The sequence below is a fragment of the Ceratotherium simum genome, chromosome X (assembly GCF_057802395.1).
Source record: "Ceratotherium simum simum isolate JZ-2026a chromosome X, ASM5780239v1, whole genome shotgun sequence".
Classification (NCBI taxonomy): Eukaryota; Metazoa; Chordata; class Mammalia; order Perissodactyla; family Rhinocerotidae; genus Ceratotherium; species Ceratotherium simum.
Genome location: NC_141940.1, coordinates 40,015,221 through 40,040,642, shown reverse-complemented (window position 1 = coordinate 40,040,642; position 25,422 = coordinate 40,015,221). Strand labels below are relative to the sequence as shown.

General features: G+C 49.1%; 1 protein-coding gene across 18 annotated transcripts in view; it reads left to right on the top strand.

Annotated features, from left to right (window-relative positions):
- FRMPD3 (FERM and PDZ domain containing 3) overlaps positions 1 to 25,422 on the top strand; it is a 128,181-nt gene that overhangs the window by 26,782 nt on the left and 75,977 nt on the right. For 3 of the 18 annotated variants that reach the window (XM_087426983.1, XM_087426994.1, XM_087426976.1), the window contains exons 2-4: positions 9,520 to 9,785; positions 11,887 to 12,053; positions 22,812 to 22,927. The exons of 4 other annotated variants lie outside the window; for them this stretch is intronic. In XM_087426983.1, coding sequence (XP_087283109.1) covers positions 12,033 to 12,053; positions 22,812 to 22,927 — 137 coding nt within the window. In that variant the 5' untranslated portion in view covers positions 9,520 to 9,785; positions 11,887 to 12,032. Of the gene's footprint in view, positions 1 to 9,519; positions 9,786 to 11,886; positions 12,054 to 22,811; positions 22,928 to 25,422 lie in introns of those variants that run through there. 11 more of the 18 variants (XM_087426989.1, XM_087426987.1, XM_087426979.1 and 8 more) reach the window with 8 other exon arrangements.

The window sequence follows — 25,422 nt, the reverse complement described above, 5'->3', positions numbered from 1 at the left end:
TTTGATATATATCTTAATTGCTGGTAAAGTATGAGAGTAGAAAAGACTGGGCTGGAATTAAGGCCAGTGCTTCCACTCATAGGAGTGTCTCCCTGCCTTAGGGAGCAGGGGAAGGGTTGAGAGCAGCCTCTGGCACATCAACTGATCTGGAGGCAGAACCCTTTGGAAAGTCATAAACACTAATTGAATTTTAGAGGTGAAACAAATGTTTAAGATCATCTAATAAGGTTATTAATGCCTCACATTTATATAGCACTTCATAATTTATGAAATGACTAGATGTGACTCATTTCCCTTATTTTACATGTAGAAACCTTTGTTTAAGAAGACCCTAACAACTGGATAGTAGATTGTTGTTAATTATCTTTGGTGTGAGAATGGCAGTGTGGTTATGTGGGAATATTCTAATTTTTAGGAGATGAATGATGAAGTGTTTAGGAGTGGTGTCTTGATATTTGGAACTTGAAACTGACATAGTATTTAAAAAGCTAGAAATAGGGGCTGGGGACGATAGAGAGTTGTTTGATGGGTACAGAGCTTCTGTCTGGGGTGATGAAAAAGTTATGAAGATGAATGGTGGTGATGGTTGCACAACAATGTGAATGTACTTAATGCCACTGAATTGTACACTTAAAAATGGTTAAGGGGTCGGCCCAGTGGTGTAGTGGTTAAGTGCGCGCACTCTGCTTCAGTGGCCCAAGGGTTCGTAGGTTCGGATCCCGGGCCTGCACCGATGCACCACTTGTTAAGCCATGCTGTAGCAGCATCCTATATACAAAATAGAGGAAGATGGGCATGGATGTTAGCTCAGGGCTAATCTTCCTCAGCAAAAAGAGGAAGATTGGCAACGGATGTTAGCTCAGGGCCGATCATCCTCACCAAAAAAAACAAAAGGTTAAAATGGTAACTTTTATGTTGTGATATTTTACCAGAATAAAAAATATATAAATATATGCATAGACATAGATAGATAAAGCAAAAATGGCAAAAACATTAATAAATGTTGAGTCTAGGTGATGACTATAAAGGTGATTATTGTAGTGTTCTTAAGGCTACTTTAGGGGCTCTGTATATTTGAAAATATTCATAATAGAACATAGGGAATAAAAGAAACTCTTAATGTGAACAGGCTTATGGAGAAATGGACACATGGCTGTCTGAATCAGCCAAAGATTGTACTAAAGATGAGTCATAGGCCCCCCGGGCGTGTGGAAGATTGGGACACATGAGGGAGAGGAGGCAACCGATGGCTTGCTGTGTGGTTGGCTGTTGTTCGTCAGTTGACAGGTAAAATGGCAGAGTTGAGCCAATTGTCCTGTCTGGATGTTACCTGGGGTAGGTGATAGGAAAGTTGTTACATGGAGGGTCCTTAAATTATAGCACAACACAGCTCATAATTAGGGGTGTCTCACTCAGAGGCTGACTGTCCAGTTTCTGCTTCACACCTCCTCTGGGCCATGGTGATGCTTGTGAGTCCTTCATGATTGAATGAAGCAGAGAAATATAAGTTGCTGAAACTATCGTCACTTCATTTTAGTTGGGTTTGTGCCACTCAGCTCCACTCTTGAAATCTCATCAAACTGCACATCCTCTAAATGGGATGCAGAAAGGGTTGCTGAAAGGTGACCCATAACAGCTTAGTGGTCCAAGGTTTGGTGAGAGGAGAAGTCAAAAGGAAGTGATTGACTGTGATTCAGTCACCCAGCCCTACCTACGTGTGTTCTGTTGGCCATTTGAGCCTTTGCTAAGGAGAGGAAAGGGGAGGCTCTGGCCCAGTGCTAGGGCCCTCCACATGTTCTCACTTGGAGTAGGAAGGTGCCATCCATCTCACTGCTGGTAGGGACTGAGGGTCAGTTCAGAACTCAAGCCATTAGGGTGGAATCTGTGCCCCCCAACCATGTGACAAGCTGTAATTTGTGGGGATCACTTTGTCCCCACTGTTGCTTTGCTAGACCTGCCCAGCTTCAGCCCTACCAGGGCCTCATCCCTCCTCAGCAGACAGAAGGGCTTTTGACTGACCCTCCCGGTGCACAAGGGAAAGGGACAGCGACTTAATTTACATTTTCCTTTGGCCAGCATTTGCCTGGTGTCTACATTAATCACCATAAAGGATAAAAGCCACCAAGAGAATGGAGCAAGCCAGGGAGAGTGAGAGCGAGAGCAAGAAAGAGAGAGAGTGTGCCTGAGCTAGCAGTGGGGCCTAACGGGAGGGGAGCAAGCTGGTCTGGAAAAGAGCTGGCCAGAATGAATCCGTGGTGAGCTCTTACTTCATCTCCTGAGTCCCTGGAACTTCAGCCTCTTGAAAATTAGATCTCCTTCCAAGTCATGTTTGATAGCCACGTTCCAAAATAATGGAGTCTGGGGCTAAAGGAAATCCTGCTGTGAGCAAGGCCTGAGGCAGTGTCGTCATAAGAAATGAATGCAGGTGCGACATTGGACGGACTACTCTAGGATAGATTATTAGAGATTATTTACTAGTTCACTTTCCTTCCTAATTTTACGGATAAGGAAACTGAGACTCGGTGAGGGGAAGGGACTTACCCAAGACCATCCAGCTAATTAGTCCAGGTGGAGCCCCTGAATCCTAATCCAGTCCTCTTTTATAAATCATAACACATGTTGTGCTGGCAAGCAAAAACCCCATGAGCCGAGAGTTCTTTTTCTCAAACATCTTTGCAAGGTGGCACTGACAGAAACTCAGTCGTGGAAAAAGGCTTGCCCTTCCTCCTTCCCTGTCTTACCCAGCAAGGTGGCCACGCTCTGGAGTCCAGCCAAGCTCCAGTAGGTCCTCGTTCTGTCTCCAGCTCACTGCCCCCTCCCTCTCCTTTGTCAGAAGAGGCTTACTGGAAAGGCCACTCTGAAATGAAGATAATGTCAGTGAAGTGCTTGTTAGTAGGTAGCTGCTGGCCGACTACAGACTTGGCCACGTCCCTTGGTCTCAGTCCAGGCTCTTGATCTGTGCTGCACCTGGCCCAACTCCTCTTACCTTCAACTCTGAGCATAGGGGTCAACAGATTCTGCCCTGGGGCCCATATTTTCCCCACCACAGCTTCTAGGGCCACATAATCCTCTGTTGGGTGCTAGAGAGGCTGAGTCAGGGAGCAAATCTTGGGCCAGGAGTAGGATGGGCTTTTCAGAGTCACAGAACAGGAAGGGACCTTGATCTTCCCCCAATATATAGATAGGGAAACTGAGGATCACTGTCATAATAATGTAGCCTAGTTTCCACTTTAGAGCAGAGCATGAGGACACAGGATCCCCAAAGAGTTTGTTTGCCTAGGAGTACCAACACTATTGGGCAGAGCAGTCAAGTGGATGGTTAAGTGGGGGCTCTTGGGGAGGAGAGTCCAAGGGAGAGGTTGGGGGATGCAAAAGACACCGGTATTGCTTTCACGACAGAATAAAACACAGTAAAAACAAAAGTTGCAAAGTTCCTGATGGGCAGAAGGACCTGGAAAATAACTCCCTCAAAAAGGAAAAGATAGGGGCCGGCCCGGTGTCTTAGCGGTTAAGTGCGCTCCCCTGCAGCGGCCCGGGGTTCAGATCCCAGGCGTGCACCGATGCACTGCTTGTCAAGCTGTGCTGTGGCGGCATCCCATATAAAGTGGAGGAAGATGGGCACAGATGTTAGCCCAGGGCCAATCTTCCTCAGCAAAAAGAGGAGGATTGGCAGATGTTAGCTCAGGGCTGAGCTTCCTCACAAAAAAAAAAAAAAGGAAACGATATCTCCATCTTGACCTCCCAGTGTAGCTTCCCACTGGTCTGGTGTCGCAGCTGGAGTCACCATTGTCCCTGTCCAGAGACCTAGCCCTTTCCTTGCTTTGAAACCAATGAGGACAGGATACAGGCAAGGCTTTTTGGAGCTCAGTCTCCCTGAGCCTCAAGATAGAGCAGAAGGGGAGTTATTTGCTGTAGTCAGGGCTACCTCATACAGTTGTACAGGTTGTGAACTGCATAAAGGTGCTTGGCTAAGGAGGTAAGTAGGGGCAGAAATCCAGCCTATGCTCTTCTCCCCAAATCATGTGCCCTGGGCAGGGCTGAGTCCACCTAGATGAAGGGGTACATTTTTCATCTGACAAAGCCATACTGTTCATGGGGCTGTGTTCACCCAGAGGGAGTAGATTTTTCTAAGCTTTTTACACAAAAGACCTGAATAGACTACTTGTGGGTCTAGCTGCTATCAGCCACAGGCACCCATGGTCCATCCCTAGGCTCCTAAGTTCCTCACTGAGGCTCTCTTCCTCCCTTTGTGCCCCCTGGTCCCAGGCTTTTTGTTCTTGCCAGCCACCTCTGTGCGTGAGGGCAGGAAATCCAGTGAGGCGGGTCTCTGGGGGCCTGGGACACACCTCATGAAGACTGCCAGATTTCTGAGCTCTCTCAGCCCTGCATTTTCTGCCCCTGTGCTCTGCCCACCTGTTTGGCTCAGCTGCAACATTTGGATGCCCGTTCCCTTCCTGGTAGTCTGGTGCCAACTGTTTGTCTGAATCGTGACTCTGACTGCTGTGTCCCCGGTTTTCTGTGCCCTGCCCTCCCAGCTGCCCCTCTGTAGTCAGCTGTCAGAGCCAGAACACATCCCTTAGGCTTATAGGGTCCTGATGTGGGGGCGGGATGCAGGTGGGGCTCCCCTCGAGCTTGCTTTTGATCCCTGCCTGCTCCCTGCCTGCCTGTCCGGATGGAGGCCTCCTGTTGGTGCTTTTCACTGCAAAGGAACATACATGCGGTGTGGGCAGGGAGGACGACAGTGGCCGGGGGCCCTCGGCTGGAGAGCTTTGTCATGTCCACATAGTGCTGTGTCAAGACCCCACCAGACACCCACCCTGTCCTCCCTGGGCTGCAAGGGAGGGGCTGTGGCAGGGCCAGGAACAGGTAGAAACCTGCACGGTGTGAGGGAGACGGGGACAGGTTAGTGCTTAAGATCAAGTAGCTCCTTCTGGCTATGCTTAAAGCGCCCCTCCCCCAACTTCCTGATGGCACAGGCCCAAGGCTTCCAAATGAGCTCACTGGGCCCTCCCAGAGGCCAGCAGATTATGGTGCCAGAAGGGCCTGAAGCAAACTGCCCAACAGAGTGCTGCTGAGGAAGAAAGGGGCCTCAGGTCAGGACGAGCACTGGGACAGCCAGGGGCGAGATGGCAGGGAGGGAGCTGGGTTCCGTAAACCTCTCCACTCTGACAGGGAGGCCAGCGTCTTCTCAGCTCATCCCCTTCAAATGAGGACTAGCAAAAGCCCTTGAATCGAGAAGAATGTGAATGAAACAGCTCCCTCTCCACCTCCCCCCTCCTCTCCAAATCCCAGAGCTAGAAGGAGCCAGACAGTGAAAGAAGGGCGGGAAAACAAAGCAGAGGGCCTGCCATCAATCTCCTGCCCTGACAAGCTGCGTCATCACTGGCTCCCCTGGGGGGGAGGGGGAGGGGAGCTGGGTGTGGGTCCTGGCCAGGAGGAGCGGGGGGAGAGAGGCAGTCCAGGTACTAGGTCTTAGAGCTAGGACCAGGGCCAGGGCAGAAGGCTGGGGTGCCCATCCAGGGGTACACAGAGGCCCAGCAAGCCAGGGTCCTTTAGGGAATATATAGACCAGGGCAAGTACAGCTCCTGGACAGGGAGCAAAGCTTTGTAGAGTCCAACAATAGTCCCTCTGCTGCCTCTCAGGGAATAGAAGCTGCTGGTTTTCCCAGTACCTGCTTCACCACCACCCTCCACCTCTCACTTCTCATAGCTCAGTCCACTCCCCGGAGGTAGGTGCAAATCCCAAAAGATATGGTTAGCTAATTGGAACGATCTGGTCATGCCAAGATGTTAGGGTTATAGGAGGAGGGAACCCCAGATCAGTTTGCTCTCAGTCAGAAATGTCTGCCTTCTGGTTCTTTGAACTCTCTTGGAAAGAACCACACACTCTGGAAGAATGTTTCTATTTAGTCATGCCAGTGGGCTAAGCCAACCAAGTACTTTAGTGAGGGGGAAGGAAAGGGGAAGGCACCCTGGAATGGAAGAGCTCGTGCCATGGAGCTTGGGTTCCGCTGCTGGTGAGGCAGTTCTTCTTCAGGAACCTGGTTTAGGACTGGCTGGGTCTTCACAGGGGCCCCACTGCGGGAACTTGTCAGTGGGATTTTCTTTGGGGGAGGCGGCAGATGCAGGGGCAAGGGGAAAGGTTGAGGCAGAGGAAAGAGTTCCCAAACAAGCATCTCCCAGCCTCTGAAAAGGATTCTGGACCAAATGAAATGTTTCGTCCTGTTCGGAAGTAGTGGCTGTTTAAGTTTTGTTCAGTAATGTTAGAAAATATGCAGGTTTATTCCTGGGTTTAACTGGTTTACTAGATTTTAAAAAGCACCCTAGTTCTGTGTTCAATAAGAAAGGAATCTGAGTTCTGCGAAGGAAGAGTTCAGCAAATTAACAGGTTTCATTCTGATTTAGAGTTTGCAGGCTGCTCAATTCAAGCTCCTGCCTCTGAGTAAGTTATCCTGGCAAATGGGAACTGTGACCACCACCCACTGGTAACCTCTGGGACCTCAGGCTCTTTGAAGCCCCACCTTATCCCAGGCTATCACCCCAGTCTGTGGGCAGGAGTGGAGGAAGGGAGGGGTACAGGGGAAAGAGAACTGTTCCTCCTTGGTTCCATCCTGCTTAATGTTTTTGCCACTAAAGAGCACTCATTTGTCACATTTAGCTTCGGGAGGTGTGACAGGATGATCCATCCCTCAGGCCTGGGCCTATAAAAACCAGGGAATTGGCATCCCCAATCTGCCATTCTCTGCCTTTGCCTTCTCTGGCTGCGGCTAATCTGCTGCTAAAATGCTGACTTCTACCTTGTCCATGATGGAGTGAGCTTTTAACAGGGGAGCTTGGTCTGTGAAGCTTATTTTATTCAGAGCTGCATAAAACACTGGAGGGGTAAAGAGCTAGAAGGGCCAGTGGAGGAGGAAGACACTGGCAGCTGGATGTGAGAAGAGCCCCACGAGGCTGGGGTGTGTCTGGACCTTTCCTGGGTGCCATCTCCAGTCACACCCGAAGAATGGGCCCAGCTGTTCCAGACGTTTCTCAGATGTGGATCTCCAGTAATCAGCTTCATGGGTAGCCGTCTACCCACATGGTGTGCTTTGAGAACCTCTACAGGTCTCTTCCACCACAAAATATGTTCTCCATGCTTTGCCATCATCCCTGAAATTATTGCTGCGGGTCAAGTCATTGTCTTCCGAAGACCCTTGTTAAAATGTACATTTTTTTATGTCTGAGAAAAGTTTTCATATATTGGATTCATTGGCTTTTGCCTGTCAAAAGCAGGTTCACAAAGAAATGGGATCCAGGGCAAATCATGCTTGATGGGAAGGGAAGAGAGGATATGTTTGCAACAAGATGAAGCATAATGGGCTATTTGAGTTAGGAGTCATAATTGCTCGGCCAGGGAGGGAGGACTGGACAGCCAAGGGGGAAATCAGACAACTGGCATCAGTTATCCCTGTCATCCGGGTGTCCAGTGCTCTCCCCTGCCCTGCAGATGGAAATAAGATTCCTTCCAAATCCATGTCCTCCCAGACCTCTGCATTCCCAGGGAAGGCCTCCCTTCTCCTCGTCCCCCGCCCCCCACCCCCGCACCCAAGGCTGCACACCCCTGGTTCTCCTGAAAGAGTTCCATCTAGACGGGCATTCTAAACCTTGGCTGCTTGTTCAGAATTACTTGTGGAGCTTTTAAAAGTATGATTCCAGGCCCCACCCCAGATTAATTATATTAGAATCTCCGAGGGGAGGCCCTAGGGGCATCTCAGGTTTTTAAAAGCTCCCTCAGGTGATTCTAATATGCAGCCAGCACAAACAACTTAAAATGTGAAGTTAGGAATTCTGGACCTAAGGAGTTCTTGGTCATTTTCCCAGTCAGGCTCTAGCCTCCCATCATGTTCCCCAGTTTCCCTCTCTCTCCCCCATCTACTCCTCTCCCGTCTGCTCCCCCACAACCCCAAAGTTCTGTTCATTTTCACCACCCAGCATTACGCTGTCTCCTCTGTTGCCTTGGCTCCTGCCTACCCATGCTGTCAAGGCGAGCAGCTTATCAAAATCTTTTCCTAAAGACAGTCCTAATTCTCTCCTTAAGAGGGATTCTGGTGCCAGCTGGTGAGATGATTGAAATTTCACCCCAGATCCACATGGTTTTGACAAGGACCCTGGATGGCCTCATCGTTATATCTCTACTGGCTCCAAGAACCATCACAGACGCATGCTCTGCTATTTCCATCCAAAGAAGCAGGGCCCACATCTTGCAGGGGAGGCCCCAAGTTGGCAAAGCATTTGGAGAGTGACTGTCTGTGTATCCACTTGAGGGAGTCTTTGTGTACTTGTGGGTGTCTACCCTTATGGCTAATATTCAAATTTGGCCCATTTGCAGACTGTCAGGACTTTCCCAAGTGCAGAGAAAAATGTCCTTGATTCATGACCTAAAAAAAATATATAGATACTATTGCTACGAAACTACTTTGAGATGAAAACATGCTGTTTTATTCAGTGGCTATTTATTGGGCACCACCATATGCCAGCCACTGCATAGGTGCTTCAGATTTGATGGTGACCCAAACCTGTGTGCCTGGTACTTACAGTCTAGTGGGTTTTAGTAATCTCTTTATTGAACTCCTTTTCTTGAACTAAAAGGCACTATTTAGAAAAGAACCAAAACACTTGAAGCTCTGAGTCAGGAAATTCTCTGCACTGGAAATTCTCCTTAGCAAACAGGTGGCTTTCTGTATATGGGCCTGAGCACGTTATTTCCCTCTTCTGTGTGTGAGGGCACCTTGGCTCCTGAAACTTTGCTTCCCAGAGCTCTCTCAAGTTCTCAGACACTGGATCTCTAGCTAGCTGGCTCATGGTTCTCAGTGCTTACAGTGTGCCAGGCACTAGGCTTGTTACTTCCAATGCATCATCTCATTCCATCCTCACAACAGTGAGGTAAGTAGAATTATCGTCCCCACTTTACAACTGGGAAAACTACTCACCTACTCTTCGGTAGCAGAGTCAGGATTCAAACCCAGGACTGTCTGACCCCAGAGCCTTTCCAAGCTCACCACTTCCTGATGCCAACCACCAAAGCAGGGCTGAGGGAAAGCAAGCTCCCTCATCATCAATAACAACATCGTCACTGTCATCATTGTCATGGTCATTGTCATCCTGTCATCATGTCAGTGATCATTTGTCAAGCACTTTCTTTGTGCCGAGCAACTGCACTAAAATGCTTTTAATAATAATAAAGAATAATACTAATAGCAGTTAACAGTTATTGAATTCCTTTTTTGTGTCAGGTACTGTCCTAACCATCTTGTCAGGATCACCCTGATCATTCCTCACCATGTTCCTGTGAGATAGATCCTATGCTCAACCGTACTTTAGAGAGGAGACAAATGAGGTTTAGACAGGCTAATTTACCTCATGATCTCACAGCTACTGAGTAGCAGAGCTGGGGTGTGGTCCCTGTCTGACTCCAGAAGCTGAGCTCCTATGCTGTACTGCCTCCCACGTCAGGGGTTCCCATCTCTCCCTTTGTTCCAGCTTGGGAGCGCTGTCTGCCACTGGCTTCTGATAATTGGAGAGTTCTCTTGGACACATCTGCTAACTGGGATAGGGGCTGGAGTGACGGGCCACCATGGATGTGAGCAGATGCCCTCCTACATAAACTGACAACCCAGACCCTTTCCATCTGGCAGCCAATGCCACGAGAATGAGAAATATGCCCGGAATGGGCCTCCCAGACAAACAATTTGTACAGCAGAACTTTGGGAAAATACGTAGCTGAAACCTGTACAGGCGGAGGCCAGGTAAGTAAGATGACTTTTCGTATTTTCTTCCTTCTCATTCTATAGAGGCAGATTTTTTTTAGGGTATATATTCTCTCTTCATTGCACTTCCAGGACACACTGCACACTAGCATCTCTTTCTGATGCCTCCTTCTTCCTCCTCGCCCCAGCTAACCCCTGAGTCCCTTACCTCCTGGCTACTTTCAGTGTCATTTGCTCATCATCTCATTTCATGCCTCTTTCGAAAATGCCTGCTTCTCTCTGCTCCAAATCTCTTCACTTTTCCCTGCTTTCATTTCAGCTGAAGCTACATCAAGGTTGTAAAGTACTTTGGAAAGTGGTGAGTATGGCAGGATGGTAAATAGAGTTTTATGGTATTTTGCTGTCATTGAGCTTGGAGTCTTTGAAAACCAACAGCAATTCATGGCCCTAGCATACTTTTGGCTCTGCAGGGCTATTAACTAGCCCTAGATGAGGTCTATGGCCATGACCCAAAATGTATACCTTCTCAGATGGTGCAAAGTCACTCCAGGTAGAGTAGCATTAACTTGAGCAGCACTTCCCAAATTGGCTTCCACAGTACCCTGAGTGTGAGGGATTAATAGGTACCATGGGGAGAAAAAGGTTTCTGGGTACAAATGTGTTTGACAAATGCTGAGTTAGATAAGCTAAACTTTGCTACAGGGTTTCGCAGAGCCCTTAACGTATTAATGAGAATCATGAATCTCCAAGAGGACATTCAGAGCCTTGCCATCCAAAGTGTGGTCTGAGGATTGGCAGTGTAGGCATCACCTGGGAGCTTACTGGAAATGCAGAATCTCAGGCCTCCACCCCAGATTTTCCGAGTCAGAATCTGCACTGTAACAAGATCCTCAGGTGATTTGTTTGCACGTTAAATTTTGAGAAGCACTGATTTAGAGTACCCGGCATTTCTCAAACTTTTTTTGTCCATGGAGCCTCTTATGAGACTAGAGTTCCCTGCAATGTACTTTGGGGAAGTACCAAGGCTAGAAAGCCCTTCATAGGAATTTCTCATTGTCCAGAGACTCCATAGAAAGACATCAGCCAAAGCAACATTTCAAAATTGGGGGGCTTATTCATTATACATTACCCAAAGCCTCACTTTACAGAAGTTTCAAGTCTTCTGAATCTTGTGTTACCAGAAAGTCTTCCCATACTCCTCCTGCCCCCAATTAACTCATTTCCTGGGGCCTTTTTAAGCAGTGCCACGGCTGTGTTTTTTTGTCTGCTCTCTGGCCCAGATCAACGTGTTCGTGTCTTAAATCCAGCAGCTTCTCCAGAGTACTAGAGCTCAGGATCCGAGCCTCTAAAGAATGTTGCATGGTCCCCTGCCGTAGAACATTAGAAAGGCAATTTTATAGAAGCTGGGCAACTTTTCTGTCTGGTGCGTTCTGTTCAGTTAAACTGTCGTTGTTTTACTTTTAGGCCTTTAAGCTATTGTGCCAAACATCAAAATAATGCTAGCTATTTTGTATTCAGATCTTGTGACTCATTTGGGGGCACTGTTAATATTTTATAAGAAAATTCTCACTTTTGTGATTTTCAAATATGTTGCTGCATTGCATTCATAAACATGATTTTTATTAAGTCTCAGGGCCCCGTTTTTCTTTTTCCTCAGAGAAGCACATCTCCAATTTTATGTTAAAAGTTAACATAAAATAGTTATGTTATAATAACTGTAAATATATATAGTTATATAAATAGTTAACATAAAATAGTTATAAAAAAGTTAACATGGAAAATAGGCTTTGATATGTGAAAATTTGATTTGCAAGAAACTTGTCCAGGATGCACCCGTTCTATATGGTAAGGTGCTGACATGCCCAAGCTCTGGTTAGGACATGGGCGAAGCTCTCAGAAAGGTTTCTTGGAGGTTGTCACCGAGCACCTTCTCAGTGGCCACTTTCTATGGCTGACCAGGATTATCTTTTCAGAGTGTAGGAAGAGGAGATGACACAAGCAGCAGGATGATACTTAGAGGTGTGTGAAAGTGAAAAAGAAATATGCCATTAGGCCCTCGAGCTGGAGGGCCTGCCAAGCCCAGAGGTTGCCTGCTCTGGGTTTGGAACCATGATTCTGACCTCTCCCACATCCCCATCAGAACAGAAGCAACAAAGTAAAGAAGGAAGAGACTATGGAAGCACCTCCTCATGCTGGATCAGAAGATTCAAGGCTTCATTTGAATTTCCCACCTGCTCAGTGATGGTGGCAGTGCTACTGTTCAGAGCCCCACTAATTTAAAGCTAAATGCAAACCCACCTGGAAAAGGTAACCAATGATGCCAGTGGTTCCTAACCTTTCTAAGTATCAATACCCATTTGTAATGTTAAGAATTTAGGACACTCTCCGTGATAGTGATTCTACTTGCATTTTTTTCTCTCTACTGACCACCCACAATTGCTGTATACAAGAATTTTCCTTGCAAGAAATCCACAGGCCTTTCAGGGGACCCAAGGCACACAGATTACTCTCTATAGTTCATACCTGGGTGTGAATGAATACTAGCAACTAGCACTTCTTGAGCAGTTACTGTGTGCCAGGCCCTGGTCTCAGCATTTTACATGCATTACCTCATTTAATCTTCCCAATAACTTATTCTCTCCATTTTAAAAATAAGGAAATTGAGGCTCAGGGAAGTAGGTGACTTACCAAAGAAAGTCACACAGCTAGTAAGAAATGGAACCGGGAGGCAAGCCCAGATTTGTGGGATCCCAAAGTTGTGCTCTTTATTCTTCAGGCTGCGGGACTGGCTTTGCTGGCAGAGAGCACTAGAGAGGCCCCAAATTCTGCAGGGGCGGGGTACAAATGGGCTCCTGAGGAGGCAAAAGAAAGGACTAAGGGGTTGAAGAGTGGCAGACACGAGTGTTCGCCTCATAACTTTGCCTAGAGGTAGCCCTGTAAGCCAGCCAAGGTTAAGGTGGCCCTCATAGGCCACTTGGAGGTCTAATGACAGAGCCCACTCCTGAATCCACCTCTACACACACAGCCGTTCATATACATTCTCACAGACAAACTGTTGCAGCAATGCTGGCTTCCTTCACTGTCCTTGGTTACTCCAGGCACATTCCATCCCTGGGTCTTTGCACGTGCTATTCCTTATACCTGACAGGCTCTTCCCCCAGGTAGCTACAGGGCTCACTCCCTCCCTTCCTTCAGGTCTTTGCTCAGTTGTCACCTTCTCACTGAGGCCTTCCCTGACCACCCTATTTAAAATTGCAGCCACTCATCCCCAATTCCTTGCGTCATTTTCTCCAAAGCACTTATCATTCTCTAAAATATCATAATTTTACCTATTTATTTACTGTCACTAGAATGCAAGTTCCATGAGGACAGGAATTTTTATCTATTTTGTTCACTGCAGTATCCCCGATATCTAGAACAGTGTCTGGCAGGTGGTAGGAGCTCAGTAAATGTTTGTTTAATGAATGATTGAATATGCAGACAGCTTTAGACACGGCTCCCCACCCCTGTCATATCTGCAGAGACACACAGGTCCTTTGAGATAAAACAGAAGGTGCACAGATAAGAGAATGAGTGCCTTCATGGGTGAGAGGACACGGGGTGGGAGTACTGTATGCACAAAATGTCCACGGTTCTCAATCTGGCTAAAGCCAAAGACCCATATTCTGGACCCCTCTTGACAGCAATTTTATTCTTAGTATCCATTGATTGAGAAACACATAATGACCACAAACTAATGTGAATGTATGATATTTTAAAATGAATTTTGTTAATCATTATGACATCTGCCTATCGTTTGGAAAATAGTGGTACATATATGTGTGAGATGTTTTAGGATAGTGCTTAAATGGCTAGTCTCTGGCATCTGTCAGCCAGGGTTTGCTTTCCAGCATTGCCACGTATTACCTGTGTGATCTTGAGCAAGTTCCTTCAGCCTTGGCCTCAGTGTCCTCATCTGCAAAAGGGAGCTAATGATAGTACCAACTTCACAGGGTTGTTACGAAGATTCAATGAGATGTTGCATGTCAAGTTCACGTAAAGTGTCTGGCATGTAGTAAATGCTCCCCAAATGGGAGCTGTTCTCATCGTCCTCCTCCTCCTCATTATTATTATTGTGGGTTATTGACTGACATATCCACAGGCAATGCTTCAAAGTGTATGGATGTGCGTCTCTCTTGCAGTACACTGCAGCCCCCAGGGTCCTGGGCCCACAGTTCTGGGGGCCAGTGTGGTGGACACTAAGTGTTGTTGGCAGTCAAAGAAGAGGGGTTGGTGGCTGGGTGAATCGGGGCATGGCGTGGTGAGAAAGGGAAGAGAGACGAGGGAGAGTGGCCACAGGTATCATCTTGGAACGGTGGCTCGATGTACGCATTCACAGAGGAAGCCGGCAGCTGCACAGGAGGCCTTCCAACACTTCTGAAATCCTGCCTTAGCTAAAGGTTGCTCAGGAAGACAGATCGAGATAGTTATTACCTAATGGCCCTGGTATAAGTTTCAAGTGTTTTATCACTGTGTGTTAGCTCTTTGAGAGTAGTGAGGCTGCTCTGATCGTCACCCTGTCTGGCCTTGCATTCTGGAGAATTCTGAGTTCCAGATGGTAGCCCATTAGTGGCAGGTTGGGTCTAGGTGACCTGGACAGTTTCTCTGCAGTATTTCCCAGCTCACCACCTACCCCCAAATGGGGGCTCCAGAAAGCTGTTTTCGAGACAATCTGTGGGGCTATAGCATCAAGAGCAACCAGCTGAGGTCCTAGGGAGAGCTGAGCCTGGGAGCAGCAGTGGGTAGCCAGTGGACAAGGATACTCTCCTCCGTGACACTTCATTACCGTGCCCTGTGGAGCAGGAAGCACGGGGCAGATTAACCAGGGGGTTCAGGGAGCCCTGGTGGTTCAGGAGATCAAACAAGAAGGAGGTCAAGGATGGAGCTCTATTGGGGGGGGTGTGGCCACCTCCTGAGGCTAAACATTATTAGATAGGAAGTAGTCCACCCTTGGAGAGAGCATGCAAGCTGTGCCCATAGGCTGATTGATTTGATGAGGGAGTTGAGTACATTCTGTGATTTTTTGCTCAAAATAGGAAATAGAACCAATTAAACTTCACCTTCCTAGGGAAGAAAAAGGGAACCCCAGCATTCAGATTTATTTTAGGAAGCTGATCTTTCTGGAAAGACAAAAAACTCCAGTGGCACTTGGCAGCATGCCACAAGGAAGCTTCTTCTTCCTGACCTTCAGGTGGAAAGCTCAAACTCTTGTGCAAGTCAGGAATTTTTGTCCTCAAACCAAAGATCTTGAAAAGATAGCTCTGTCAGTCCTATGCAGATTGGCTGGGGCCCGTTCTCCATTTCTCCTGGAAGCCTTGACTCCATGCTTATCACCACGCAAGTGGACCATTTGTAATTGTCCAGTCCCGTTCCGGGTCTGACGGGGAGTTCTGCTCTGGGGCTTCATTTGCATAGACAAATGCAGACTGGCATCTATCAGCTTAGCACCTCAAGCCAAGGAGCTAGAGCAGCAACGGGCAACCTTCTGGGCAAATGCCCTGGATACTGGATTCAAAAATGACAGTGTCAAATTGGGGCTAATTTGCATAGGCTTATCAGGTTAATTACTACAATGTCTCCAGGAACTTGAAAATCCTTGAATTCTTATGCAACCAGAATGCTCAAAGTCTGTTGCTATGAAACTTGGAGTGTAAATTACCATGAATACCATTAATCTGTTCACTAGGAGGTTAATTTGCAATTTGTTGGCAAATCACATGTGGGTCTTATAGCAAGAGTGTGGGTGGTGTTTTTGTGCCAACGTGTGGCCCCGCCTATGTCTCTGGATATGTATGGGTGTGTGTGTGTATGTGTGTGCGTGTGCGCCCGTACATGTGGCCTTGGGATTGGCACTCTACAGGAGTTGACATCCTGGGTTTTCTCACTACTCCCCAGGTCTCACCTGGCTCTTCTGGCACATCCTGGGTCCCAGGGCATGTGTTCTCAGGGTTGGAGGACTGCTGTGCCGAGCAGTCCTCAGCCCAGTGCCAGCTTACGAGACATTAGCGCCTCCTGAGACACGATCACAAAGGTGTCCGTTAATGCTTTAGAATCATCTGGCTTTTCTAAAAGATGCTCTTTCCCATTAATGGCTTTCAAGTCGTTTTTGCACACAGGTAGGTTGCTCCTGGCAGAGGAACTCAGATTGTCTAGAGGAAACAGGGCAGGGAAGTTGCATTGGGATAGGAGATGGTGACAAGGACCACACTGGGTGGGGGTTGGGAGAAGGAAGACTGCTGACAGGGCTGGGGGGCTTCCGTGGCTGCCCTGTGTTATTGTTAATAAAAGGTGGCAGGATCAATGATACAAATCTCACTCCAGCTGTATTAGCCTACTCTCCCACAAAAGACTGGTACTTACTACAAAGTGAGAAAAGTCTCCTGAGTTAGGGGATAGGCTATAGGGTGTGACTGAGGGGACATTGGGACCCCACTCCCACTGAAATAGATCCCCAGCTAGCCTCCCTGGTCTGGAAATCCCCTTTGGACAGAGGCATCGGTGATTCAAATAATGTTGTCTGGGAAGGAAGACTTAGTGGTACTGTCATTATCATTATGCCCATGTCACAGATAAGGGCTAGGAAGCTAGACTAGGCAATTGGCCCTAGAAGGTATCTTTTGCTGCTGGGGTTCTCTGGGGACCCATTCCTCTTTCCTAACTCCCTGCCTGCCTCCGTGGACCAGAGGCCACCTACAGTCCCAGACACCTATAAGTGCCCTCCCGAACTGGTGCCCAGCCTTCCTTCTCCCCAAGTTAAAGAGGTAGTGGAAAGGAATGGGGTAGAGGGATCATAAGCTCAGATGCCTACAGGGCTAGACCCAAAGGTGTAAATGTATTCACTAGAGCAAGATCAGAAGTATGCCCAAGAAATGTTTCATTCTCCTCTTTATTATTCTTTTAATAAAAACAGCAGCACAACAGTACAAGAACGATATTAAATAGCAACTGACACTTGGCCCCATGTTGAGGGTACAGAAGGAGTGGTGGGGACTGGGGTGACCTGGAGAGCCCATCCCTCATCCAAAAGGGGCACTGCTACTTAGCTCCAGCTGATCATTGCCAGGTGGAACTTTAAGGCCCAGCGTTGCCAGATAGGATTTTTCAAGAGAAACCAGAAATCTGGATTCTTATATGAAATCTGAGGATTTTTATATGTTAGCAATGAATTAAAGAATTTTTGAAAACAGTGTGCAGGCCAAACAACACACTTGCTTACTAGCTGGGTGATCTTTGGGCAAGTAACTTAACCACTTGAGCCTCAATTTTCTCATCTGTAAAACAGGAATAATACTAATACAGCCTTGCGTTGCTTACGATGGGGATACGTTCTGAAAAATGCATCGTTAGGTGATTTCTTCATTATGTGAGCATCCTAGAGTGTACTTACACAAACCTAGATGGAACAGCCTACTACACACCTGTGCTATAAGGTACTACTCTTATGGGACCAGTGTCATATATGTGGTCCCTCATTGACGGAAACGTCATTATGTGGCACATGACTGTAGCTACTTCAGAGAGTGAGTATGAGGATTAAATGAGGTAATGTAAGTGAAATGCCCACCACATAGTAAGTGATTAATACATGATAGCTATTCAGATGATTATTATTCCTAGGAATTCCAGTCTCTTACCTGAGGAGCATCACTTTCTAGGTGATTGACATGAAAGTCTCTACCCTTCACCTCAAGAGAGACCCCATGCCTTACTCAGAGGAATTCAGCTCCACCCTTGCAGGCAGAAGATGCTAAGGATACACTTACACAGCAATTGGCCAGCATGTGTATATGGGGATGGGGGTGCATTTCTTTCTTTATTCCCCCTCACACAGCAAACTCAGTGCTGACGGGTTTACAAAGCCATTCCAGGGCTAGGGAGGGGCTAAGAAGGCCTGCAGAATGATTTCTTTCAGGCAGAAAGGGGGAAGCTGAGGCAGGGAGCTAGAGCATAGTTCACATCCCTGTCTACCTTCAGCTTTTGCTGCAGATGCCTAAGGTTTTTAAGAAAGCTCTTGGCTGCTCAAGTTTTTATGCTCTCATCTCTTATTTTTACATCTTCCTTTCAAGCAGTGGTTCTCACCCCTGGCTGCACATTAGAATCACCTGAGCAGCTTTTAAAAAATACTGATGCAGGGGCCTGACCTTCAGAGGTTCTATGACCCCTCACAGATTCATAAGCGAAATTGCATATGGGCGTGTGCGCATATGTGTACTTTTCTGGGGACTTGGTTAGGGCCTCAGAAGGCAGTGCCGAAGATGAATGACATAAGCGTGTGGGTATTATGGGAAAGAGCTGTGGTTCTACGCCTGCTTGGCCATCTCACATTATCTATCCATGCAGGTAGGCCTTCTCACCTCTCCAAGCCCTGGTTTCCTCACTGGTCCCACAGGGATCAGTATTCATGCCCGCTTTGTTTCCTTGGGTGGTTGTGAGGATGTAGTGAACTACTAAAGCACATACAAGAAAGGGCTTTGAAAAAGCCCAACCCCCTCTCGACGGGAGAGGGCCTGTTATTACAAGGTTAAGGAGGGTGTGGGTGGGGAGGTAACAGAGGCGGCAGGGAGCAGCACTACACATCGAGAAAAGGCCACACACGTTAACAAAGCAGCTCACAAATGAGAGCAAATTAATACAGGGCCCAGCGAGAACAGAACATTTGCACTGCAGGGGCAAAGCACCCATTGGAGCAGCTAGGCCTTGGCAGGGAGAAGGAAGTAGAATAGCAGAGGGAGGGGAGATAGGGGCCAAGTGAGGGGAGTTTTCAATGCTAGGGAGGCTTGCTCTGGCTAAGAGCAGAAGGGAAGAGATCAACCATGAAGGAGGGAAAGAAAATGGTGGCAGGCAGCGCAGGTGGGCCTGGGGAGCAAACAGGAGTGCCTGACAGCCCTTGTTGAGGACAGGGGGCAGTGAGGGGTACAGAATCAGTGCCCTGTTCAGGTAATAGCAGAAGGGAGTGTCCCTCCAACTTCAACACATTTGGCTTCACAGGGTAGAGGGTCACTAGGGCAGCTGCTACTAACTACAGAGCTAGCGCCCCATCCCCTGCTGCCTTCTTTTTCTTCGTTCTGTGAAAGCACCAGGGCCTCCCTGACTCAGAGGCAGGGAGTGGGGCATACCTCAATTCAGAAAGCCATTGACAGATCTTCACAGAGAAATGGCCTGGGAAGGGGGAGGGGCATTGGACTAGAGTGGAATCCTAGACTAGGACGATATTAAAAATATTATATTGCTGGTATGACTCGGGCATTGACCAGGCAGAATGAACAGCCCCTAGAACTAGAGAAGTGTTCTGGAGGGCCCCTACTGGGCCAGGCATTAACCCTTTAGCTGCTGGATTGGAAGGAGGTGGGGAGAGTTAGAGGACACTTGGGGGGCTTGGGGCAGCAGCTGTTTACGATCACTAAGTCAGGAATGTGTGATGGTGGTACAAGTGTTCACCGGTGGAATGTCAGCCCTGTGAGCCCTGATCCTGGGGCAGCTGGGATCAGTCCTGGAGGGCATAGGGGATTCACAGACAGAGACCTACCTCTGGGAACCTGAGGGGTCCTGTCTGCAAGATGGGGTGGGGGCAGTGAACACATTCTTCCTTTGCTCCCTAGCAAAGATGGGTCAGACACTGGCTACACTGTGGAATAGCAGCACCGGGTTCATGCCCATAGTGCCAACCCTTTGTCCCCCTCTAACTCCCGTGCATACACAGTGCCATGCCCGGTATCCCCAAATGGGGGCCCACTCTGGAGGGAACATCAGTCTATTTCAGTGCCAGATAGCCTACCATCTGAGCCTGTTAGAACAGGAAGGGACCCTGAAAATCAGCTAATCCAGTGCTCTCTTTTGACATATGGGGAAACTGACACCTAGAAAGGGAAAGTATAGGGCCATATACATCTAATTAGTGCCAGAGCCAGGATGAGCAGCAAGATGTCCCTACTCCTAGCCTGGTGTATTTTCTATTGCTTTCTTTGCTGTTATTCCAAGTCTTCATTATAATCGAAGGAAAATGCCAGAATATCCTCAGGGCCAGCCTTGCACATAGGTAAACATGATGTGATCAAATATGTCTCCTCAATTGCCTGTCATTGTGCCCGAAATTTCACCACCAGTGATTCATTCCTTTGGATCTTGAAGCTTTCTGGTCTTGCAGAGGGATATGGATGGGGGATTTATTGACAATCACCCAGAGAAAGGCTTTTGCAAATTGGACTCAGGTTATACAGCTGGGGGAGAGCAGCAGCAGCTGGTCCAGGGCAGAAGATGCAGGCTGAGGTAGGCATGGGAACTCAGGGTGGGACTCTGAATCCAAAGCCCAGGCCACCCTGAGGGGCCAAGGAAGGAGTATTTGATATACCCACACCCAGTACTTCTGTCACGCCCTGGCTTGGGCGCTCAGGAAGCATTTTTCCCCAGGAGACTGCTGTGACCCAGGAGGCCTGAATCACTTCTGTGTGGCCCACGCTGGGGAGAAAGGGCGGGAGAGTGAAAGATAACATCAGGCTGTCTGGAGTGGCCGCGGGGGCACTTTATTAAGAGCAGCCGCCTGGGCGAGATGGATGTGACAAGGGAATATATGAAGACATTGAGAGGTGCCTCCGCCACAAGAGAGGTGGGCTCTGAGACTGCCAAGGGAGGCTGGTGTGGAGTCTGTCTGTTCTGCACCTCCCCCAGGGACCTGCTGGCTGAAGGTGCCCTGGCCCAAGACCGGTCTCCTTTCTGTCGCTGCCCCTAACTTCCATTCTGGTTCAGCTCCAGAGCCATGCAGTGCAGCTCTGGGCTTGGCCGGCTATGGTGTCCAGGCTCCTGAGCCCTTCCTGTTCCGCATCAGTTCTACCATTTTTATATTGAAGGGGCTTCAGGGTGACAATCTGGTGGGAAGGGGGAGAGGCAGATTTACCTGGAAACTGTTTGCCTGGCAAGACCCTGTGTTTATCCTTAGAGTGTCTGTTTTCTTGAGGTAGCAGAGGGTACGGGAGAGTGCTTCTGGAAATTTGAGAATTTGCCTTGAATCTGCGTTTGCCTAACAAGCGTAGTATTATAATTTAGATTGTAGGTCTATTTGGGTGGCTTGCAGGGGTGAGTTGAGCAAGCTGAAGACCCTCCCAGAGGCTCCACTAGTTCCGTTGTAGATCTCAGCTAGCTAGGCTGAACCCAGAATGCCTAGCTTCCAAAAAAATAGAGCATCCACCCTCAGGGCCACCTTCTGCTGTCTGATGTGAGCCCTGTGCTTCCTGAAGGGGTGTCTCTGGAGGCCTCAAGTGGTTTCTACCAGACACTAGGTTATCACTAACCTGGATGTCATGGGCACTGCTGAGAGAAGACGATGTTTCACAGAGTAGAGACTCCTGCCCAGGTGCAGGATCAGTGATTGGGGAAAGATGGAATTCAGTGCAATCAATTTGGGAGAGTCAGCCAGGATTTCTGTTAAGCTTTACTTCCCAGCAGCCCCCTCCCACCTTGGAGACAGACTAATCCCTAACATTTGTCTAGTGGCTTTATACTTTTCAAAGCTCCTTCACATCTATTATCTCCATTGAGCCTCGCACACACCCCCGTGAAGTAGGACAGGAAGGTGTTATTATCCCTGTTTGACCAAGAGGAAAACCGAGATCCCAAAAGGATACATGACTCATCCAGGGTCACGTAGCTATGTAGTCAAAGAACTAGGACTTAAAATGTGTTCTCTAACTTCCAGCCCTGTGTGCTTTCCACCTCCTGTGGAGACTCCCTCACAGAACCATGGAGGTGCCCAGCACCTAGCACGGCGCCTGACACAAAGGCGAAGCTAACAAATATTTGCTAAATGAATGACTGAATGGATAAGCAGGGGCAAGGCAGGGAGAAATACCAGTTCTAAAACTGCCATTTCTTTTTGTGATCAAGGGAGAAGGGCAGGAATACTGTGTTATTTCATCATTTTGACCAGGAAGGAAGAAGTAAGAGATCTTTCCCATTTCACAGATGTCATTGCCAAAGTAGGGGAGATTCACGTAACTCCCACAGAGAAGCCACAGGGCTTAACCTCCCAACAAGGCTGCTGTCCACTCATCCTTTAAAGAGGAACGGGTGGTGTGGGCCCTCACTCCAGTACCAGGAAGGAGTCAGAATCAGTCCGTGGGAAGAGCACCCACCCCACGCTGTCCCTGCAAGCCCCTTCTCTCCCCATGTCCCCACCAGTGGCTCCCCGAGGTTCTGCTGTGGGATGGGTGTCTGAGAACACTGGCTGCCCGCTCCTTTAGAGCTTCTGCACCCCCATCTTTAACCCTTCTAGCATAACCCAGACCTCACAGGCTCAGTGCCTGTCTCCTGGATCTCACCTGGGCCAAGGCTATCTCCTATTGCACTTTCTGTCTCCTGCAAGGCCTGGCACAGAGTAGATGAGGTAAAGAGGGGTGGCCACTCCCTGGCACTAGGCACTGCAGTCAGGATCCTTCCTCCCAGGGCCCCCACCTCCACCTTCACAAGCAGGCTGACCTGGAGTTGCCACTTGTCCCTAGTCCTGTCAGAAAAATGGGGAAAGAGGAGGTGGAGACACGGGTATTCAAATGTTGCTTTGCAGTGGCACAGAGTGGCATGTGGGGCAAGCAGTGGCGAATTTGAGATCCCTCTGGTTTCGAATCTTGGCCCCACCACTTATTACGAGCTCGTGTATCTGAGGCTTTTTGCTTTGCTCCCCTGAGCCTCGGTTTTGTTTTCTGTACAATGAGGAGGATGCTGGAATGAAATGGTTGTAAAGCACAGTGCGCGGCACTTAGTCAGTGCGCACCCAGGGGCAGCTGGATTATCCACACGTCTCTGTACTTCGAGCCTCCCCTCCCCGGCTCCCCCGCGGGCCAGTCTAGTGAGGGGGGTGCTCCGCCGCGGCGGACTGCGGGCGGGCGCGAAGCGGCAGACGCCGTGTTTACCAGCTGCCTTGCTAGTTCGCCACCTCAGCCGCGGCTCTGGGGCCGAGCCAGTTGCCTCCTTCTTTAAGATTCTGGTCACAGCAGGGGCTGGGTTTCTAAGGCAGGCGTGATCTTTCTCTTTCTACAGACGCCGCTGCCGCTACCGTCGGCGCTGCGCACAGCCAGGGGCAGCGCGAGGGGCCACGGCCAGAGGGTTCCCGGGCCGGGCAGCCGCCCAGCCCCGGCCCGGAGAGGGCCCCGACAGTAAGTACCGTGCTCCGGGCAGCCGGGTTGGGGCTTGCCTGGGAAAGGGCCAGAGAGCGGGGCGTTTGGCCGTTGAGGCTGGGGTCAGCGGGCTTGGGGGGTCGGCAGCCGAGTGCTAGGGTCCTCGCCGGCCCCTCAAAGTGACTCCGGGCGGCGCTGGCACAGCCCCCGGTCCTGGGTGCGCGCCGGCTCAGCGCCCGCAGTCGTTGGACGGAGTTGGTGCGTCGGGAGCCACCATCCGTCCACCCCCACCCCCCACCCCGAGCCCCCAGGGAGCCGTTCGGGTCATGAGGCCGCCCACGGGGCCCTTCGCAGCATCGTCCGCGAGGAAATTGGAAGACAAGATGCGCGGGGATGAGGTTTTGGACGCCCATGGAAAAGTGACGGCTGGAGCGGAAAGTTTTTGCTGGAGGTGGGGAGTGCGAGGGGGGAGGGGGAGAGAAGGAGCTAGGAGAGGGAGAAGCCCAGAGAGCAGCCGCCCGCAAGGGTTGCGGGGAGGCAGGGGCGAGCGCTCCAGGGGATCCGGCCTCGCCCTCCCCTCCAGCTGCCCGGGGCTCCTGCAGCCCCGAAGCTCCACCCCCTGGCAGGGAGCCCCCTGTCGGAAGTGGGGGGGAGTGCTTCTAGGCGCCCTGCCCCCAGCGCCTTGGCTTCCCCAGGGGCGGGGCACCCTGGCTGGCCTGCCCTTGCGTGGCTTCAGCGTTCACAGAGCATTGCGGGGCTGAGGAACAAGAAACCTTGGCAGGTGGGAATATGCAGGTACATACCTGTCACTTTCTTTAGCTGTGTAAAATTCAGGGGGGCAGGCGGTCTGAGATCACAAAGCGGAGTTTATCCTAAGTCACTTAGTCCCCTTCTTAGAGAAGACCTAGATCTCCCTTCTGCTCCTCTGCCCCCAGTCCCTCATCTGTACCGAGAGTACTGATGATCACAGTAGCTACTATTCCTACGTGCCAAGCATTGTGCTAAGCTCTTTATGTAGTAATAAGAATTCGTGTGCAATAAGAACTGTAGCTGGCATTCACTCGGTGCTTTCTGTGTGCCAGGCATGTGTTATTATATTTAATCTTTGCAACAACCCTGTGAGGTAGAGCCTGATATTATCCCCATTTTACAGATGAGGAAATTCAGGTGGTGGAAATTGAGAGGTGGACAAGCCCAAGGTCCCACAACTAATGAGAAGCAGAGCTGGGATTCCCACCAGTCTTACTTCAGCACCCCCACGTTAACCACTAGAAATATGGTGAGAAGTTGGCTTTAATGAAGTAGTAAAATAGAGCTTGTTTTCCCCACAGCAAAACATATGTATTCTGTAGATCTGAAATCAGTGCCCAAGGTCCAAAGAGATTTGAACCAATTTTCAAATCACCCCTATTACACTCTGTGGAGAAAGGCAAACCGAGTGGGCTATAACAGGACAGCAGATCTTATTAGGAGGTGCCTAAACATAACAATGATAATAATTGCTAATAGCCATTATTGATTGAGCACTTACTATATATATTTAATCTTCATGTCAGTATTTTGAGGTAGGTGCTATTGTGAGCCCCATTTTATAGGTGAGGAAACTGAGGCTCAAGAGGTTAAGTAACTTACCTCACAGTTGGGGTTCCAGCCCAGATCCACTGCCTCTGAAGCCCAGGTTGCAACCAAGCTGTGGCAGATTTGTGCAAGAGGCAGAGGTTCCCCCATAGCCTTCTTCACCTGGGCTCCTAGAGCTGTCCTCTCCCCAGCCAGTTGCCCAAAGCTCTGCACTGTTCCCTCCTTTCCGAGCCTCCGTTTGCGTTAAAGAAGGGATTGTACAGGTTGGCAGGGAAAGGGCTTCCTAGAGAACATGGAGCATTCTGCATGGATTTGGGTTTTGTTGTTGTACTAAGTGCCGTGCCCATAACATCAATAAGTTGTTCTGCTTTATAAGTTTTATTAATTAGACAAGTGTCTGGTCTGCTGGCTTGGAGTTGTTAATCCGACATTATGGTTCTATCTGAGTACCTTTGTTAGGAATTATTTTCTAAAAAGTTTTTAGAGCCTTACTTGCGATGTTAAAGCCATCTTCTGACCTCCTGGAGAGGGGGAAGGGGCTTGTTTCTTGGCTAGGACTTCGGTAGCAGGAACTGCAGCTGCTACTATTGATGTGTCTATTGATGTTCATCCCTCCTTCGCCCAGGATGGCCCCCGTGAGCTGAACAGCAGGTCCCGAGGGGCGTCTTCCTGAGTCACATCTGGCCCTGCAGTGGGGTTGTTTGTAATTTCACACCTTTGGCCCTGGCCCATTAATTAGAGCTGGCTCCCCTGGACGCTCTTCAATGTGGGCATAACGGGGGCATTTGAACTTCGTGGCCTTGGTCTCCATTACTATGGCTGGATCTCAATGCAACTACTGGCAGTCTTCCCTTCCCACCTCCTTCTGTGATGTGAGGGTGGCCTTCCAGGTATAGCTTTTGGGTGGTGCATAGGATGTATGGCTGGTAACCCTAGTGCTAGGCTTATGTCCCTGG